This window comes from Ischnura elegans, chromosome 3, assembly GCF_921293095.1.
Source record: "Ischnura elegans chromosome 3, ioIscEleg1.1, whole genome shotgun sequence".
In the NCBI taxonomy this organism is placed as follows: Eukaryota; Metazoa; Arthropoda; class Insecta; order Odonata; family Coenagrionidae; genus Ischnura; species Ischnura elegans.
The window spans coordinates 51506776-51527938 of record NC_060248.1 but is presented as its reverse complement, the minus strand read 5'-3'; the positions used below and the strand labels follow the sequence as shown (position 1 = coordinate 51527938).

Genomic DNA, 21163 nt, shown 5'->3' with positions numbered 1-21163 from the left:
AAACCGGATCCCATACCCTTATTTTTTTAAAAATATTATATATAAATTTATAAATAAAATTAATACCCCTAAATTATTTATCAAACCCAGAATATCACTTTATAAACCCCGTATTATTTTTTGATGTTGTAGGTTGTAGCGTTAAATCGATGCTCTTCCATCTTCATTGCGGGAATTGAAATGCCGGGAGTGGTGTTTGTAAACACTGTAGTTTGTGTTCGGAAAGAGTGAATTTTGGCCAATGATAATAAATTGACCATCCGTGATTACACATAGAATACATCCACTGCCTTTAAAGCAAACTATATTGTCTGATCATGCCAATTAAGTTGTTAGCCTGGGTTAGAGCTTTGAAGATTGTCAAATTTGTCGTTTGGTGAATCATTTGTCTTTATCGCTATTTAACGCATTTATTTTCCAGGGGGCCAATACATATGGTCAATTAGGGTTGGGATATAAATCTGAAAGTTGTCTCACCCCCATGGAAGTGCTGTCAGATGGAACACATCTTGCTATGAGAGATGTAATATCAGTTGCTGGTGGAGGCGGTCATACATTAATAATGGATTCCACAGGATCATTGTTTTCTTGCGGATGGAATTCCAAAGGTCAGCTGGGAAGAAAGGACTTGGAAGGAGAGGATAACGTAGATGATAAGCTCGCAGTAGTAGGTGTTGAAGAAGAAGATCGTGCCGTTGGAATTGCTTGTGGCTGGGATTCCTCATATTGCGTGACTTGGGGAAATAAGCTTTTAGTTTGGGGTTCTAACGCGTATGGGCAATTAGGAGTCCCCAAAAAAGAGGTGAGTTTCAGGGACGATTTTCAACTCCTCTGCTCATTACATCTTGGTCTTTACTGATTCGGTTATCCGACTGTTTTCTCAGTATCTCACAGTTGGTAAGCCAATGCAATTATCAGGTCTCGATGATGTAACTCACGTCGCTGCTGGACTGCGGCACGTGCTCGTTTTAACCAAGGACGGGCGTGTGATGGCTTGCGGTTGTGGTTCTAAGGGTCAACTTGGTATCCTTGATGATTCTAAACTACCATTGAAAGAACTGGAGGAATTTCGTGAAGGTAAGCCATCACTATTTACTTGCTTACTTAAGTTCAACATATGCTGGGTTGTGCCATGGTCGATCTCCCCCGAACCAGCAGCAGAGACAAAACACGATGTTACAACCATAAGCATGTCCCTTGGCATTTACGGATTGAGCACAGCATACATGCATGCTCTTGCTTCAATGAGGACAGTCACGTGAGAAATGGCCCAGTTCCTTACATTTTTGGCGCAATAGACTTGTGATCTGATGGAGATTTTTTATGGCATTTTATATCCTCTTGTGCCCTCCCCTGTTCTTTTTTCAATGGGAGCACTCTTACAAATGTTTTTATATTCGAAGTTGTGAAGGTAAGCCTGGACATAATTCTTCCCCTCAAAATTAACTCAGGCAATGTAAGATTTCAAGCTCTCCTCGTTCTTCAATTCCACATTAGAGCAGTAGAATTAACATTGGTGTCAAGTAATGTGTCTTTATAAAATCCTCCAATTCTATATATATCCTAGTATTAAAAAAATATTCAAGGAGACTTATCTACTGTGACGGTAGCTCTGCTAATATGTTTCCATTTATTTCCTTCAAATTGCCTTCATGGTCTCACATGGAGATGTAAGCCCTTCATTACTCATGCCCAAAGAATTTATGACAGTTGGCTGGCAACGTAGAAACTTACCTTGGAAAATAGTTAAAGTAAGGTCAGGATCATTTATTTTGAGGACCACCACTGAGATGGCTATGATCCTATAAGTTACTTCTGTGTCCACACAAAACTCAAGTGTTTTTTGGCCTCGCCAACTAGTTGCCTACACTGATGTCTGTCGTTTGCCATTTCCAGATCCACTCTATTAGCCTCCTAATATCCCAATTCACTTGTACACTCCATCTGAGCCTTGGTCTTCCCATCCGTCTCCTCCCTTCTGGATGTCCCGTCCACACCTTTTTCAGTAACTGGTCCTCCCCTCTTCTTTTCGCATATCCCAGCCATCTCAATCGTCTGCTTTTTACCAATACTAAAATTTCAGGATATAATGCCCCAGGTTCCCAATTTTCCCTTATTCTCCCCACTCCATTCTCGTCGACTGGTCCAAACATTCTACATACATAATATCTTATTTTCAAAGGCTATAAGTATTCTCTCATTTGTTTCATAAGTGTCCAGACTTCCACTCCATATGAAAGTACAGGTGGTATGATAACTTTATGCATCTCATGTTTCGTCCGAATTGAAATGGGCGCCTTGCTGACCGTCGACAACGCCGTGCCGTCAACTGTGCGATTCGACTCGTTTGAAGACATCCATTGAGGCCAATGGTTACTTGAAAGCACGGTGCCGTGCTGTTGACGACGGCCAGAGCAAAGCCGGTTCATCTGAAAGCGGCAAAAAGGGGCGGTGTACCGTCTATGCCGTGAAATACACATGGAGCTATATTGAGGAAGCTTTCAGTTGAAACGATTTATCGCTGGCTGCCGTTCCCGGCAAAGCGCCGTGAAATTCAGGCCGCTTTCCAACGAGACGGCTCTCTGGATTTCATGGGGCTGTGCTGTGAACGGCGGCCCGCGGAAATTCCTCGCTTCGGTGACCGGCCAATGCAGAGAAAAAAATTCATGATCTCCACAAAGAAACACATTCAAGGAAATAAGGCAACTTGTCTGTCAGGAGGATGTCTAAACCACGTTCACACGATGTCTACAAAGTAGCCAAAATGCCATGGGAATCTGCTGGTTGACTCACTCTTAATACTGGAGGGTTCAAACTATCCTAATGCACACACATTTTATAGAGAGTTAACCCTTTCACTACTAATGATGAAAATATGCAGCAGGAGGTTTCTTGACCCAGGAGACGAAAGACAAAAATTTTCGGCTGAGATTTTTCTATGCAGGAGAATGAATGCTGAAAATATACATTTCCTTACTCTCCCCCATTTTATGATGGTGTGGGTTCTTGAAGTCTTAGTTTCGGGACCTAACTAGTGGGACTTAGGCCGTACTCTCGAAATCCGGGAGCAGGTACCTGGACCCCTTGTCTTATGTTACCCCTCTTTGTGGTAAGGGACCTCAGTGATACAATTGTTAATTCAGTTAGTTTGCGAAATAAGTATATGCTTCTTTCTCAAAAAATATAAACTAAGAAATTCTGCCTTAAATATTAACTAATATGTCGATTTCAGTATAAAAATCAACATGGAAATTGTTAATGTATTAAATTCGTTAATACTGACAATAGAGTTTGTTCAAAACTTGAAAATTCTCAGAATAAAACGAGGAATTCAATTGGAAGTCTGCAATTTATGTGCAAGCAACTATCATCCGTATAGCTAATTCATATAAACAAAGAATGAGTTGACAGTAAATCAATGCTGCTGGTAGGGTTATAAACTGCGAAAGGAGGGAGACCAACTACCCTCGGAGTCCAAGAAAATGTGAAGTCCCCACTAGGAAGGATCGAAAAAAGTTGGTGTTTAGAGAGTGTGATTATCCGCAAGACATTTCTTAATGAATGTCCAATAGAGCTGTGTCGTTCATGAATGAATCGTTCAAAAGGAACGATTCAATGGCATGAACCGAATGAATCAAATCCACGTTTTCCTCTCGAATCGTTCAAAATGAATGAATTGTGGGGGAAGATTCAAATCCGTCGAATCCAAATCGTTCAAAATGAATGAATTGTGGGGGAAGATTTAAATCCGTCGAATCTAAATCGTTCAAAACGAATGAATTGTGGGGAAGATTCAAATCCACTGAATCATGGCCACCTCTAATACCATCTGTCTACCCTTCCTATAACTCAATTAATGGTATGACAAGTGTAAGAATATCCTTCGTCTACCCTTCCTTGGGACTTAGCATTTATTGCTGAGGAAAGCATATCCTGAAAGTGTCTCCTCAGCTACTTTCACCTGCTTAAGAGCATTAAGTTCTGTACAAGAACATAAGCAGTCTTTGAAAGCAAAGATAGACGGGCTGCACAACTAATCTTTAAAAGTCCCCTAAGGAAAGCAATAATATACACAATCAGTGGCGTAGCCAGGGGTGTATGACCCCACCTTTTGCATGTCCCTACTTATTAGTTCATAGAGGTCAAAATAAATTTTAAAAACTTTGTCTAGAGCTTTTATTGCTTAAGAAAATGTCTCCATATATCATAAATTAATTAGTATTGGGTCATGAAGTACTTTCAAAATAAAAGGTCCTTTAATAATAATTTTATTGTCGACAAGCCTTTTCAGCAATAGACAACGTCAAACATCTACAAATATCAAAACAGTATGCATCGTAGCTTATGAAATTTGAGACAAGAACATTACACAAATACAATTTCTTTTACACATTGACAGCAATTATAAAAGACCAGCAATCCCTAGATTCAATTAGTGATACATATATTGAATGCCTTTTTAGCTTCATTTATAGCATGTTTGTAGAGTTTTCTTATATTCAGATAGGCTAACTTCGAAGCTTCAGATTTATCCCTTCTGGATAAATCTTTATAATGCAATGCAATGCACTCTGATTTTCATAGTAAATCATAAAAACTTTGATTTTGATTCCCCGTAATTATAGTAAAAATTTTCTAACATGAGAATATATACTCTATTTCAATCACTTTAAAGCCTGAGAAGATAACTTTTTCTGATTTTCAAAAAATAAGGGCCACGCTATTGCATATTGAACAATGTATTTTGGAGATTTCTGTGTTTAATATTTGTTCAAACTATTAATTTTTATCCCCGAGTACGTTCGGGTAATGTTTTATTGATAACTAGAGGCATTTTTCAAATAGTTGACTTATTCTCTGCTAACAAATTCTTCCTTCTCTTCTCAGTTCCAGATTTATCCAGTGTTGTACAAATAGCATGTGGGCAAAATTTTTCTGCTGCCCTTGACAGTAAAGGGCAGATATGGGTGTGGGGTGATAACCATCATGGTCAACTGGGAATCAACCCTGATTCTGAAGCTATCGTTCCGATACCTTGCTGCTTAAGTACATTTCCAAATTTTGATTTTACTTTGGCTGCTCATGAAGTTGCTAAAATTCACTGCGGATGGACACATATGGTTGCCCGTACTTGTGAGTTCTCTCTATTTTGATTATATGCTAAATTGAGTATGTTTGAATGGGTTGGTAATTGCTTGATGAAGCAAACCAGTAAACTGTATGGGTTTAAGCAAAAATGTACTACTTATTTATTGCTAACATTTCACTTAAATATTTTGATTGCCCTTAGTTTATCTATGTCATTTGCATGGAAAATAGGGCGGTAATTTTTCTTAGGCCTATGTGTAATAAAATTAACACTTTATTTCTTTCATCCATGATGTTGTTTCACAATTAAAACTCAATTAAAATAATTGTACAAACTCAAGCTTGTTTCTTGTACAAGGAAAATTATCTTAACCCTGGAGAGGGCGCACAGCAAAATGTAACATTAGAAGGCAGGTGGGGTGTCATTGAAAATATTTTTTTTCCCTTTTCTTGGAGTGATATAGTTATGTTGTGTTCTCTTTTAATAGGTCTACCAAATTAAATTGATACCAACAATTTACTTTTTCAATGTAGCCATAAAATTGAGAATGGGAGAAAAATATTCAACTGAAGTTTTCTATGTAGGTAATATGGCATTTGGTAACATATTTGATGTTAACTTTACAACTTTGGGTTTCAAGTCATGTAATATCTTATTAAACATGCTGATTGCAATGCTCTAGGTGATAAAAGAGAAAAAAAATAATTAGCTCTCATTTAAGGGAAAAGTTCGAGGGAAGTCCAATGGCTCGAAAGAGGAACGTGGAAGGGCGAATGGGGTGTAGATGACACCTCATGACACTTTAACTCGTTTCGATCCCTAAGTGAAATATTAATTTTATGGGATACTGACAGTATTTTGTCATAATGTATGAGACTTGAAGGTATAAGGACTAACAACACTGTAGATACAACAATGGCCATACAATGTGAAGAAGAACCATGGGGGGCATCTACACCCTGTGTGCCCTTTCCCGGGTTAACCTAAATGGGACCATGAATGTGTGAATGCTTGCGTGGTTGTCTGAGTGACCACATGGTTAATAAAACTTGCTATAAGTAATTACATTCAGGTCAATCCTCAGTTTCAATATATTGACGTACGAGTTTTAGAATAGCTACAAATTTGATGTTTGCCTTTCAAAATTGTTGTGTATAGTTTCATTCCTAGTCAATTGCTCTGGTGTCTGCTATTAATGTGATTCATTGGTCACCTTTCCCCTTCAATGGACTGTTCATGGTTAATCTAATTCTTTTCATTTCATGGGCGTGATATGCTACAGGTTCATCTGTGATAATAAATTGGGGCAGGAATAACTATGGTCAATTGGGTTGCCATGAAAGCCAGAGGCCTCAGCCATGGAAGCCTCAGGTCATTGACAAACTGGAAGGTGTTCGCAGAATAGCTGTTGGAGCTGAGCACAATCTGGCTATGACTGGTAATCAAATTATGTAAATGTAATCTTATGGAAGATCACTGAGTAATATCAGAAGGATTTGGTGATTTCCCGGCAAATCTTATTGATGAAGTCTTCTCAGGAAATCAGCCGGGTCAGGATGGACATTGCTGCCAGCGTTTCGACAGGCTTCTCTGCCATCATCATCAGGGAGTAACTAGCCCTGATGATGATGGTAACTGATTTTACGAGAAGACTTCATCAGTAGTAATATCAGTATTAGCATTCTGCTTCACCCACCGTAACCTTCCTTTTGTAGTGGTATTTTTGCTTTGTATTAGTTGTTACATTGAAACTGGAAAATGCAGGATGGTTTTCATGTTTGCACTGGCTGTTGGAAAACTTAGGTGATTATAAAATTCAAAATTACATACTTTACACCTTGTGTGATATTTTTATCATAAATTTCTAAGTCTCTTTAAAATACCAAGTTGAAATTTGTCATTTGTATAGAATTTGTGGTAGAGTGACTTTAATTTTAATTTTGGACATCATATAAGATCAAACTAGTGTTAAAAGGTTAACTTGTAATTTCATTATTTATTAGGAGTGTGAATAGAAACGAGTATCATGCATATGAACCCTATGTGAAAATTTGGAAAAAACTTTACATTTATGAGTTAAGGTAGCAACCTTAATCTAACTGGCATCATTCTACATTCTGTGTTCTTAGGTGTGAAATTTTGGTTTAATGTCATGATGATACTCTCACTCATGTGTAAACATGAGCTTATCTTTTTAAGCAAATTGAGCAATTTTAAATTGACTTTTCAGCACCACTGTCGCATTCAAGCATAGGTGGCGATCAAAGAGAATGTTCCTATTGGTTGAGTTTATATTTTCACTTGGGATGGTCGGATCCAAAGTCGCGTAAGGCATCGGATCTGGATCCGAAGTTACGTAGCAGAATTTCAGCGGTGGAAAATAAAAAAGGCAAAATATGACTGGCACATGGTGTGACTCTTCCCAAGAGATTGAACAATCATCGGGGAAATCTCAGCGTCGTAGGATAATAACTACGTCAAAAGTAACTACGTCGCAGATTTCAGAAAACTACCCTCGGCCATCCATCAGCCTGTACCTCTGTTGTTATTTTTCGAAATCACACAGACCAGAAATCATTATCTTCGTTAGGTGGGGTCCAAAACCAGGGGGGGGAATTTTTAAACAACAGGGTACAAAGTAGAGGGTTTCAAACTAATTTTAACACCCTTCATAATAAAAAAAAACTTCATTGTTCAAAGAAATCTATTGTAAATTCATGATTTTTCAATATTTTGTAACCTTTTATGAAGGAAAGTACTTAAATAAATTCCTTCATTTAATAGCAGAAGTATGAAAATGCATTTGGATCCGAAAATATCCGATCCGAAAGATCCGGCTCCGAAAATCAAGGATCCGATCAGAATCCGGATCCGAAAAAAATCCTGGATCCGTCCATCCCTAATTTTCACAGTATTGTTGCTCAATTTATGATCGTCAGTCCTCTTAACTGCCGTTTGTAATATTTTCAGAAGATGGATCTGCATTGAGTTGGGGTTGGAATGAGCATGGAAACTGTGGAGTTGGCGATGACAAGAATGTTTTGCTTCCTTCGCCAGTAAAAGTAGTGCTACCTCAGAAAGTGATTAATATAGGTGCTGGTTGTGGACACAGTTTTGCTTTGGTTGAAGAGAAATGTGAGAATTCAAAAGTTAATAAAGGGAGTGGTATGTTGCCGGTATTTTCCACCTTCCCTTGCCCATCAGTATGCATGTAAGACTTTCTATTCATGCTTTGTGATCAAGTGGGTTTTAACTTCTATAAAGTTGGGAAAATAATGTACATTATTGAAGTACGAAACGAAGAAGCTATGCCTTTTATAATTTTTATGATTGTATTTTTCTGAATTTAGTATGATAGATGTGATTAAAATGATTCACTCAGATACTAACAGCATTAAAATTATTTATTTCAACAGAAACTATTATACATGACTCAGCTGCTTCATTTAAGCCGGAATCGATAGTGATAGGTACCATTATTGTCATTAAAATGCAGAGTAGTGTAAGCGGAGTAATAAGCTTCGACATTGTGAACAGGAAAGAGATGCATTCAGAAACTTATTAGACTGGTACCAGTCAATCACCATGTAAACTCTTAGGAGTACATAAAGTAGAGCATTCAAGATGACTTCAGGGGTAAGGCAAGGAGATGCATCCTCAGCCACGTTATTTATCTTGGCCCTAATGAAAGAACTGAAATTAAGAGGGACCATTGTGCATAAATCCCAACAAGGGTTTGCATTTGCAGATGATAGAGCACTAATTGCAAGAGAAATGAATGACGTAAAAGAAATTTTTAATGTTTTAGAAAACACCGATAAAGAAATGGGGTTGAAGAATTAGAAAATACCAAATCTTTGAAAACATCAGCTTTTCAGAATAAGCAAGAGCTGCAAAACATAATAGTTGAGAATTATAAGTTTGAGGGTGTAAAGGAGGTTGTTTATATAGAAGTCAGACTTGAAAATATAATATCCACATAGATCAACCAAAGGATAATGGAAGGGAAGATGGCACATTTTGCAAATGTAACACTCCTCAAATCAACACTACTATCAAGGAATACAAAGCTGAAGATCTATTGAACTCCCATTATGACCAGTTGTTACATATGGAACTGAGACATGGGCATTATGAGGTCAGGGTCAAGGAACACTTGATAATTTTATAGAAAGATTATAAGGAGAATTTATGGCCCAATAAAGAAGAAGAGAAATGGAGAATTAGAATGGACATGGAGATAAATCAAATATTAGAAGGGAATGACATACAGTAAAACCTCTTTACATCGTAATGGAGGGGACCAAAATTTGGGCAATTTGATGTATGGAGGTTCACTAAAGAGAGGTTTCAGTGATAGGCACCATTTTTTCATATCGTTCGGAAATGGCACCACTGTCTTTTAAACCATTATATTTATGTGTTTAAAAAATATACATGCATTAGTGAACATATACAGTAAAACCCCGTATTTGCGTTATCGGAATTTACGTTTTCCCGCAAATTGCAAGTTTTTTTCTGGGTCCCGTCATATTTCCTATCTCTCCAATGTAAATAGAACCCTGTATTTACGCCGTGTTTTTTTCGTTTTCCCGCCACGTGCATCACGATGTGCCGACTAAAAAAAATTTTTTGCGTAGTAAAACAATTAATTGCGCACATCAGCCCTTAAAACTGTCTTATGGCTTCCTTTCGCGCATTTGTATTTAAAAATCTTAAGAGAGAAATACGTAATGAGAACTATTTTCGGGAAGAATTTGAATGTGGCGGGACAGAACGCCACTAACGTCGGAAAGTTGAACTACGTCATCTCGTTTTCTGTCAGCGGCGAAAAGATTCACGATATGAAAGTAGGTGTATTGAGCAATCGAGCTATTTATTAATTATAATGCAAGAACTCCTGAAGGAATGTTGACAATAATCATGTAGTCGATAATTTGATACGAGAGTTTGCAAGGGAACCAGACGTGATAAATGCCGGAACTATATAACTTGACCGACAACTGGGATCATTTGCGCTGACTTCATTCAACAGTTGCGTAGCAATTATGGGTTAATTAAATACTTAAAAAACTTATTTAAACTTGAATTATCCCATTCAAATAGCAGTGTATCGCAAACTATTGTAAATTTCAAAAATTATGAAGTCCCATGACAGTTTGTACTACGCACTTGATCGCCGAGGAGTAGGTCAGATACTCGTGTGTTGCCGATCGGCAACTCGAGTTACCCTCAACTCATACGGGAATTGATAGAATTGATCCGGCTTGTAAATGGAAATTCGAGGTGAAAAACGGACATTTTTAAATGACGAGAAAATGAAAATTATAGAGAAAGTTGATTTCCACACCGGAACCCGCATCGATTCAAACGCTGGCGACTCGAATGTTGGGACTGGCAATCCGTTCGGATTCCCAGTCTCAACATTCAATACCGTGGTGAAAAATCGCGATGCCATTGTAAAATATGCAAACCAGTGCGGACATTTATCAAAAAAGAGAATACATGTGAAGAATTCCAGGTAAGAATAAATAGAACGAATTCTAAAAGAGTAGTTTTTAGGTGCAAGATCATCAAATGTCCCAGCAAATGGTGTCATCTAAAGGCCTGTTTACATAGTACATTAACCCGTACAAGTTAATGTGTAAATTATGAACACGAAAATGCACCGTGTATTCACCCAACTTGTGCGTATATGCACGAACAGAAAATAGAACCTGTTCAAATTTGGTTCATGCATTCATAGTCGGATTTAGGGGAAGGGGACGTGCCCCCCCAGATGCTTAAAAAAAGAGACAAAATTTGAATATGGTTATCATAGGAGGATCTATGGGGGAGGGGGGCACGTGCCCCCCCAGACACTTAAAAATATGCTAGATTTTTAATACGGTCCGGTTATCATTGCGTTCGTTTTGTATAACGTGGTATCATTGTGCCCCCCCCCCCACTCCAGATCAAAATCCTGGATACGGCATTGCTTGTGCCCCCCAGAAAGAAATCCTGGATCCGCCCCTGATGGTCATCATTATGTTCGCTTTGTTTTGTGAATTACTCAAGGAGGCTCAATCATTTAATTCAATTAGAATAACTTTGATATAAAAATAAAGAGAATTTTGTAAAGTCATTGTTATATCTTGTTTTTAATCTCAATTAAGACAAGATCTTTTGCCTGTCAGGCCCTCTAGTGCCCCTCCCAGAAAAAAATCCTGGATCTGCCCCTGTCTACATTCATACATGTCCCGTTCCGGTCCACAAAAATCATTCATGCAAACATGCAAGCATGCATTCTGCAGAAATTAACTCGTACGTGTTAATGTATCGTGTAAACAGGCCAAAAGGCCCTTGAGAAAAAGTATTTCCCCACAAGATTGGGAATCGAAGATTCCACGGCATCTATAATGGTTGGTTGGACAGATTCAAAAATAGGTACAGTCTTGTATATAAGATGGTGAGTGGTGAAAGCAAAGATGTTAACATAGAGACAGCAACTCAGTGGAAAGAATCTGAATATATTAGAGTTCTGGAAGATTACAGCCCAAAAGATGTTTTCAGTGCAGAAAAAACAGGATTATTTTTTAATTTTTGCTGCCAGCAAAAACACTGTGCTTCAGAGGGAAACAGTGTTATGGAATAATGCTTAGTGAACAATTAAAAAATTAACATTTCCAAAGCCAGTATATGAATAAAAGTGAAAATTCTCTATTTCCCACGATTTGCATTTTCCCGCAATTTACACTTTTTTTCTTGGGTCCCTAGAAAAGTGTAAATAAGGGGTTTTACTGTACATACATATTTATTATTTAATAATTACAGAAAGCGAGCGCTATCGCATGATTTTTACCATGATTCAAGAGAAAATGATGTGATCTCTCTTAATTCAACAGTCACTTAAAATGATAAGGATAGTTGGATACCTTTTTTCTTATTTACTGTTAGGTTTGCTCTCATATGGAACAAAATGGCCACAACTAATGATTAACGTGAAAATTACAGCATATAAAAGTGTGTATAAGAAAAAAATAAGGGTGAAATATTTATCGCTGAAAATTTCATTCCATGTATGTAATCGCGGCTACATTAATGGTCTCTAGTTGTCTTGGAACGATTTTCGGAGGTAGTTTGGCTGTCTCGGGGGTATCTCCTTGGTATGATAAGTGGAGGTTTTACAAGATAAAGAGGTTCACTACAAAGAGGTTTGCCTATAAATTTACATGTATGTATATCTGATAGGACCGTAGGGGTGGTATGAAGTATGGATGTTTATGATGTAAAGAGATTCACTACATAGAGGCTTTACTGTAACTAGATTTGCCAAGTCACTAACTCTGTCATGTTTGAGCCAGGTAGAAAGGATGGAAATTGCCGCTATGTCCAAGGTAATTCTTAATGGCAAGGTGGAAGGGGTCAGGACATAGGCCACAAGGCCACAGAAGAGATGGCTATAGGATGTGGATGATTTGAAGGCAATGGAAATTACTAAATGGAGGGAGAGAGCAAGAAGAGCTGAATGTAGGCATTTAATACGGAAGCCAAGGCCTACACCAGGATGAAGAGCTGCAGATGATGATGCCCTGGGAGTGTGAAGAGGCAAATCTTAATCTAAACCTCCCACTTATAAGATTTTTGTTCGGGGATGTCTGAAAGCTTCACTCTAGTTGTAACGGCACCGTGCTCCTCATAAAATATGCAGTTCTATGGACATTGACACTAATGGTATGTTAATAATTGTTCCGCAAAGAGGATAGTCAGAACCCTAATCCCATCATATCAACAAAGCAGCTTCAACTTACAGGAATCTATCAAATGAAACTCATTCATACTAAGACATGGGAGATTTATTTTGCAAGTCCATAAAGACATCTTAGAATTAAAAAATAATAAAAATCAATTCTATTCACAGATAAATACAAAACCTTGTAACAATCATTTATTTTAAAATCAATCCACGGATAGCAATGTTTTGATTTTTTTGTATCAACTGAGACACTTGACTAACTCATCATATTCCTGCTGAATTACACCAATGATGCCTATAGTTTTCCAAGAAACCATTTCAATTTCATTAAAAATAGTTCACTAAGAAACTATTAACATAAATTTATAATGAATAAAAAATACATTCATTTCACAGCTATAATTGTCTGATATTAAAAAGTAATTTCTTTAAGTAATTTAGAAGCTTTAAAAGAAATGTCTAATGCTGTATGAGTTAACATTCATATGAAGGCGCACTATATTAATAATATGGTTTGTGAATAAGAGAAAGTATAAGATGTAGTTAACTTTTAGAGCTCAGCAATTACAAAAAAGTAGTGCAATGGTAGTATTCATATTTACAGGGCTGCCGAGAGGGAGGGACAAGGGGGTGACCCACAGGGTCCCATCCCAGATGGAAGCATAGGGTAAATGAAATGCTTGCATACCACTGCTCACCCAACTCGGCTCACGACACACCTGCATATTTACTATACAATGAAGTAAAAAATATAAAATTCATGCTGGGTTGGAGCACAGTAAACTTATAGGTAACAGATTGAAATATACTGACACTAAAAATATATCCATTAAAATTTCACATGGCAGATTTTCTTAGAAGTGATCTACATTAAGGTCCTTCTGAAACTGACGATAAATACAAACTCTAAACCAGAGACTATCCAATAAGCAAAAGTAACCACAGACATCAAATTCATACAAACATCTACATTACACTTTTTTATCATTCATGGGACTCATTCCCTCTAAAAACCGAGAGAATCTCAATGATTATGTACAGTCAACAAATATGCAACTTTTATATCAGAAAAGTAGGCCATATGTCCCATAACAACACCTTATAACTTTATCCCTCACAACCTTAAATTTATATACACTTGTGCTTTAAGAAATTTTCATGACCATAACTTCTTATGACTCACTTATACCTATATTAATTCTTTATAGTCTCAGGTACTTTATAGTGAAGAATGTGATTTTCACAGAGGGGTCAATACATCATTTTATACCAAATGTACAAAAAGACATAAAAACAAGTTAATTCAAAGAAATAACTGTAAGTTTCAATACATTTCCAATATGTTACAACATTTCATAGGTGGTACGAATATCATGAAAAAGAGCCACAGTTATAACTTGAATCATGTTCATAAAAACCAAGATGAACACATCAAGTAACATGAATAATCACTGGAAGGGATTCGCATAAGTCATTTTTCCCAATAAAGGAAAAAGAAAACTTTAATACACACTCAACACTCATCAAGTACTTGAATTTTCCTACAAACATAAAACGATGACAGGCACACTCTCTCACACACAAACACACAATTCAAAATCAATTAGCCAGTGATGCACTCCCTACAAGTTACTTTTTGACAAGATTAATGTTGGCCATTTTCATGACTCACTCAGCCACAAATATTTTTACATCACAAGAGCTCATGACAATATTTAAACACTGCATCACAAAATTCAACAGTAGAGATATATAGTTTAAGTGATGAATATTTTGAACTTTACATGGAAGGATGTGACTGGCAAAATTGCACAAAATTCATTGTTTTACCTCATGAAAACACAATGAAATATGAAAAGCTTTCATCAGCTGATGAACCTACTAAAGATAAATATCTACCCAATATATATCTGGTAATTATTTTACAATAAGACTGTATAATACAGATTATCACAAATTAATTGTAAAGGAACATTTGTCAGATTAAACAGGTGGTAGAGAGGCAAGTGTAGTAATTTCTGATTGATGCAGAAAGCATATAATAAATCCACAGTGCCAAAAATTAGACGTAAGATTAAGATAAATACATGCATTTGAGAAGAAAACAATCACCAACAATGCTATCTGATGATGCATTTCTGTTAAATGAAATTCTTATGAACTGGATATTCAAAACTTGACATCACTGGTCAGATAAAAATGCACTATCAAGAGTTATGACGGTGCCTTAGAAATTCACACCTTCATCCTTCCCAAGTTTTGTCCTTAATTAGCACACAATCTCCTCTCACAAGTGTCACCAAGTTTTGCAGTACATATTTATATTCATTTCCCGTTTGATAAAATATTCTGATAGAAAAATATCCATGCTTAAAATGGATAATCTTAAAAAAGAAAGGTAGAAAAACTCTGTAAATGCACACATGATAAAAACAAAGTTAATGAACATAAAATCTTATATACATTAAAAGAAATGCTAAAAATTTCCATTGAAAGAGAATGGAAATATTATATAATCATCACCCTAATTCTTACAATAAAAATTTGATGCACCAACAAAACTTAGAAACACAACTATGTTTGTATCCATTTTTATGTTTTAGAAAAATGAAACAATAATAAAATATTGACCACATTAAACCAAGCATCCACCTAACAAAAGTTCCTTTTAACTAAATGGGGTCATAAAAATAATTTAAAAAATGAGCCTGAAAGACACTGATCGAAAAAAAAACAAATGACAGTCAGGAAAAAAATAAAATGAAATAAATGCCTCGTATTACGTTAATTTGAATACCTCGCACATTTTTATCAACAATGACTCACCAACCAAACTCATGCATCCTTCCCTAGATTACAAACCCATTCAACTTCAAGCCAACAACTATGTACTTCATTATGTAATTTAACCTATATCGTGTATGCATATATTTCTATGTATATATAAGCTATATACAAACCTTCTCCAAACTTTAAGCACCACCAGAATTATCAACCCAGGGATCGTTCATGTTGTAGATTTCCATCTACTGAGATCAATTACCACATTATGCATGAGGGGTGGGTTGTGGCAAAGCCGCTGCATTATTCCCAGAAGCTTGTGGGGCCACCACTACCAAACTGCTAACACTGTCTGAGGCTGCATTCACAGCGGGAGGTGAGATAATGGGTGCACTGGCACCATTGTTACCAGCCGGGACACAATTGTTACTTGTTGATACCACAGGGACATTCCCACCTCCTCCACTTCCACTACTGCTGCCACCACTATTGTTTCTCTGAGGAGAGAGTAATTCTTGCCTATCCCGGTCACGCTCACGTCCAGGACGGAAAGCCTCAACAAGAGCATCAACTCGATCTTCAGTAGGGCCCCACCTCTGGTAGCCAGCTTCATTTTGTAGCCACACAACCAGAGTTCCATGAGTTGACCTTACACCAAGCTCACTCCTGAAAATTCAAGCATAAGTTTATTAAGGGTTGGCAATCTCATTAGAGGTAGAAGATTGCTGGCATGATCATGAGCAATGAACATGTTCATTCTAAATAAAAATCCAGACTGCAATATAGAGAACACTTTGGAACATAGGGCACTATGCCCCAATTAAGAGGCTGCTATTTATCTAAAGTATAGACACACAAGGCAGGAGAATAATGGAGAATTAGATATCAGTATTGTTTCATCACATACTGATAGAATAACCTACTGGTAGGTCTACTAGGAAGAAATGTGAGGCTGTATCCATTGAAGAAAAAGGTGAAGATGACTTTTTACAGGCCAAGTAATTGATGAAGATGTAGGTGAAGCAGGTGAAAAGGGAGCAATTGCAAGAGCCAAGCAGTGAACCTCCTTCCTAATCAGGAATATAAGTTTCTTAAGAGGCTGCTTAGAGCGTTTCAAAATGTCTCATTGATTCTTTAACTGCTAAGAGAATGATAAAAGAAGATTGAATCCAATATAGGCAATAAGATCAAATGGTAAGGGTGAGAACTCAAAATTGGTTTCTAAAGAGTAACAAATTTCATGTCAAGGCATTTACAGCGGAACCTCGTTAAAGCCGAGTACTGGCTAATGTGAGGCCCCCGCCATTACGAGAGATAGCCGAGGCACAATCAATTGACCCTAAAATAAGCATGTAAAAAAATTTTGTTTTTACGAGGCCCTCTTGGTGTTGGCATTCGCCATAGCGAGAGTTTCCATCGCCAGAAAACCTTCACCAAGAGTCCCTAATCTCTTTCGTTTCTGGCGATCTATTTGAAATGAAGTTAACATGGAGTGCTCAGTCTCAAATTCATGTAGTAAACTATTGTTCGATAAATAAGTAGTTCATTTGGAGAAAATATTATGGCATTAACATTTGCCAATGCTTGATCTTCATTTGTTCCTCAGGCGGCAGAAGGCAGTCGGCAGCATACCCGCACGTCCGTGAGTTGCATGAATAGAAAACATTTGATGCTAGACGCCATGGCCAAAAAACGCTTAACACGTGCAAGCAAGAAAATAAAAATAATAGCGTAATATGAGAGTGGCGTAATTAATTTATCTTCCTTTTCGCTCTTAACAATAAAAAAAGCGCACAAGGAATGCAAACCATGAAGAATTTGAAGAAGCTTTGTTCGGGTGGTTTTGCCCACTTCAATCTGAGGGAACTTCTGAGATAGGGGCTATGCCTAAGCCTAAAGCGGAGTATTTCAGGGAAAGATTGCGAATCAAGAACTTCAAGAGTTTGGAAGGTTGGCTATATACTCATTCACAGCACCAAAGGGGTATCTCCCGTAATAATTGGTGGTGATGCCTGCGGTGTAAACCCGAAGTTTTGGAAGAAAGGACTCCGATCCTAGGTATCTAAAGAAGTATTCCCCACGTGATACAATGTAGACGAAACGTAACTCTTTTACAACCTACTCCCTAACCCCCTTACAGTATGAGGTATTTCTCGCGATGATGCTTCTAGAGGTAGGTAGTGCACCTTAGCGATGGTGTAGGCAGTACGCTACAATGATGCTCAGCGTGTTGAGCGTGAATTGTCCGGATAGACGTATTTATTCTCTGTTGTGGTAACAAGTAATAGTCACGATCACAATGTACTATTCACAAGGGTTAACTATTTGTGTCCGTGGTCGGAGTCATACTGGCACACACACTGGCGCTCTCTTCCGTCACCTAGGCGGCCAGGCATCTCCTGGTGGCCGCTGGAAGAACTCACAGAGCAACTGACTCTGGTTTAGCACCATTTCATTTGCATTCGGCGCCGCCACAGATGGCATATGTGAAGAGCTGATCCTGCGCTTTTAGTTTATTTAATTTAAAAAATTCTGCATTCCTATTTCATTCATGTTTCTCAGTCATTACTGAGAATGTTAAATTCATACTCGTAAGTTTTTTTGACCTTAGGGTCCATCAGATGCGTATGACTTTCCGTTTCTTTGTCGCAAATATTACCCATGTGAGTTATATTTGTCGCAGTTTCTTGGAGCTTGCTTTGTTTTGCTTAAGTGACATCAACATAATATCTGCATTATATTTGTTCGTGCAATAATATCATGTTAATATCTTTTCTTATATTACCAGTTTTAATTCAAATTGTTTTTATTGTAGTGCCGTGGTAAACTCAGTATATTATTTCAAATCGTAGCGAGCGTAACACTCAAGAATGAATTTTTTTAACAAGGGTAATTTTAATCACATCATTTTGCATGCTTAGCAAACTTTTTACCGTAGATAATGAAGGTATTGCATTAGATGATAGAAAAAGTCTTCCGAGGCAGGATAGTTATACAACCTTCCACCGTTTTCGTCAGCAGAAACAAATGCAATAAGTTATTTCATTTAACTGCCGCGTAACGTACAGGAACAAGAAACATGCACGAATGGAAGCATTTGAGGCATTATATAACTGCAATACAGTTTTATCAGTTATTTTTTGAATTTTCAGTGGAAGATACCAAAATAATAGAATGATCACGTAAATTCACTAACTAATTACATCGAAAAATGGCTTTGTCCATTGTGCATTGGCATAATGATTGACAAAGCGATGCTTTGCAAGATTTTTATTCAGTACGGCGCTTATAAATTGTTTGAATAGTTAGTTGTTATTTCAGTGAAGAAGTTTAGTGATGCAAAAAAACATCGCTTTTCGTCTGGATTTATGCTTACGTTTATCGGATAGAAATTTCTCTGTTGCCGCACCACTCCTGTTCCTGTATAACAGTTCGCAATAGGTATATTGGCTATTATTTGCTCCACCTCCGGTAAAGCGACAATTCGCTATTGCGAGTGTTTATTGGTGCACCGTGGGGTCTCGTTTTATCAAGGTTGCACTGTATTTTAGTAGTAAGTAAGTTTTTAGTATTAGTATAACTTGTGTGGTCTGTTTAAAAAACTTTTCCCCCTGTTGACCAGTCAAAACACAAGCTAATTTTTCATTCCAGTCCTCTTCTTCGAGATGTGCACCAGCTGCTCCCAATGTTCAGTGGCAGGTCATTCCATGTTCATGACCCAGAAACACAGCAAAATGCAACCCACCTACTTTGATTTTCATGAAATTTGGTACATATGGTTGGTTTACATATATGAATACTGGTTTCAAAGTTTTTAATGCCCTATCTTAAGCCACCCCAGAACTAGAGCGAGGAATAATCTACAACAGCGATTTAAAAATTTTAAAACTGTGGCTGACACTATATAACTATGTGTTACAATTTAACTCCTATGATGTGAAAAAAAAATATTGCAGAATGCTTGAAATTTAATTCATTGTTGTGCTTTCAAAACTGTTGTTAGTCTTATTGAAATTACACATTTAGATCCGGGAGATCCACAAAAACTAATATTTTTGTTTTCACTTTTTATAATCATTGATTACTTAATACACATTTTAATGCTTTACACCCCCTTTGCAAAAGTGTTCGTATAATTTGCTGAGTAAAAATACCTTTATCGCTTTGTTGTTGCAGAATTAAAACTTTAGCATGTACTGAGCAACCAAAACCTAAATCACCATGGCAGGCGATGGGCTCTCAAGCAAATAGGCTATTGACATGCTTCATGAGTGCCACAGAGAAAACATCGTTAAGAGAGCAAAGAGAAAATCAATTGTCGTAAGTTTAGATTTTTGATAAACTAATGACATAGCAAAATCAATAAGACTTGTCCTTGAGATAGTGAAAGCCCCTAATGAAATTTATAACCAGTCATTATCTATGTAAATCAATCATCAGTACCAAATTGCATGAAAATTTGAGCTGGTGGGTTGATGTAAAATGACTTTGGCCCAAATGACCAGAATTTATTGTGGCTGAAACCTTCTCTAAATGGAATATCATTTCAATACACTACAAACCAGTAAGTGACTAAAATCACTAAACTTGTGAGCTAGACTTTGAGAATGGTGGTATATGATATGACTTACCTGGGCAGAAGGTGCTGATACCCATGCCTGAATTCATGTTCATGAGCTGGAACAAGAATCTGGCGTCGTTTGTACGAAGAATTCTGCAGACGAAGAAGTGCAGGAGAAGCTGGCATTGTACCACTTCCAGTGTTGGTGGTGGCTGATGGAGATGGAGGAGTTGGCGGAGGATTTGAAAGCACATTCCCAGCTCCAGGGGAAGTTGATGACGATGTTGATGATGCAGATGAAAGTGGAGGGGAGGAAATGGATGGAGGGAGAGGGTGCTGCATGGTCAACCCTGCATTGCAAGACCCAGGCGGTGAACCACCCCCCCAATCCGGAAGAAAAATTACAAAAGACAGGGGCTCGTGAGAGGCTGCCAAGAGTCTTTCAAAATGTTTCACTGATTCTTCGAGAAGTTCTTCACACCAGGGTCCATTTGCTTCAAATGACCCACTCACAGCAGACAGCTCCAAAATTGGCCTAGAAAGAGTCAATGAAGAAACAATAATGTTATATTAATGATAGAGCAAATTCCTGATTATCCTCTCTAATGATGGGTAAACGTGGCACAAATACAGTAAAACCTCTATAGAGTGAACCTCTTTACATCATAAACCTCCATACTTCATACTACCCCTATGGTCCCATCTGATTTACATGTAAATTTATAGGCAAACCTCTATGTGGTGAACCTTTTTATCCTGTAAAACCTCCACTTATCATACCAAGGAGACGCCCCCGAGATGCCCAAACTACCTCCGCAAATTCTACCGAGACAACTAGAGACCATTAATGCAGCTGTGATTACGTACATGGAATAATATTTTCAGTGATAAATGTTTCACGCTTATTTTTTTTCTTATACACCTTTAATATGCTGTAATTTTCACGTTAACCATTAGTTAAGGCCATTTTGTTCCATATGAGAGCATACCTAACAGG

General features: G+C 37.4%; 2 protein-coding genes across 3 annotated transcripts in view; one reads left to right on the top strand and one right to left on the bottom strand.

Moving 5' to 3' along the window:
• Positions 1–140: 140 nt before the first annotated feature.
• On the top strand, positions 141–8474 carry LOC124155772 (secretion-regulating guanine nucleotide exchange factor). Its single transcript, XM_046529863.1, has 6 exons — positions 141–341; positions 422–802; positions 885–1077; positions 4888–5133; positions 6372–6527; positions 8060–8474. The coding sequence occupies exons 1-6, from the start codon at positions 318–320 to the stop codon at positions 8302–8304; spliced, it is 1245 nt and encodes a 414-aa protein (XP_046385819.1). The 5' UTR covers positions 141–317; the 3' UTR covers positions 8305–8474.
• A 4432-nt stretch (positions 8475–12906) lies between these two features.
• The window catches only part of LOC124155770 (mRNA (2'-O-methyladenosine-N(6)-)-methyltransferase), a 36154-nt gene continuing 27897 nt past the window's right edge, over positions 12907–21163 (bottom strand). For both annotated transcript variants that reach the window (XM_046529858.1, XM_046529861.1), the window contains exons 11-12: positions 20237–20701; positions 12907–16271 (exon numbers count right to left, since the gene is read on the bottom strand). In XM_046529858.1, coding sequence (XP_046385814.1) covers positions 15872–16271; positions 20237–20701 — 865 coding nt within the window. In that variant the 3' untranslated portion in view covers positions 12907–15871. The remainder of the gene's footprint in view (positions 16272–20236; positions 20702–21163) is intronic.

Bases quoted from the DNA above. Each gene is read 5' to 3' on its own strand.
- LOC124155772 (XM_046529863.1), top strand. From the start codon at position 318: ATGCCAATTAAGTTGTTAGCCTGG. The intron at 803-884 runs GTGAGTTTCAGG...CTGTTTTCTCAG, and splicing joins TAGGAGTCCCCAAAAAAGAG to TATCTCACAGTTGGTAAGCC. The intron at 1,078-4,887 runs GTAAGCCATCAC...TTCTCTTCTCAG, and splicing joins ACTGGAGGAATTTCGTGAAG to TTCCAGATTTATCCAGTGTT.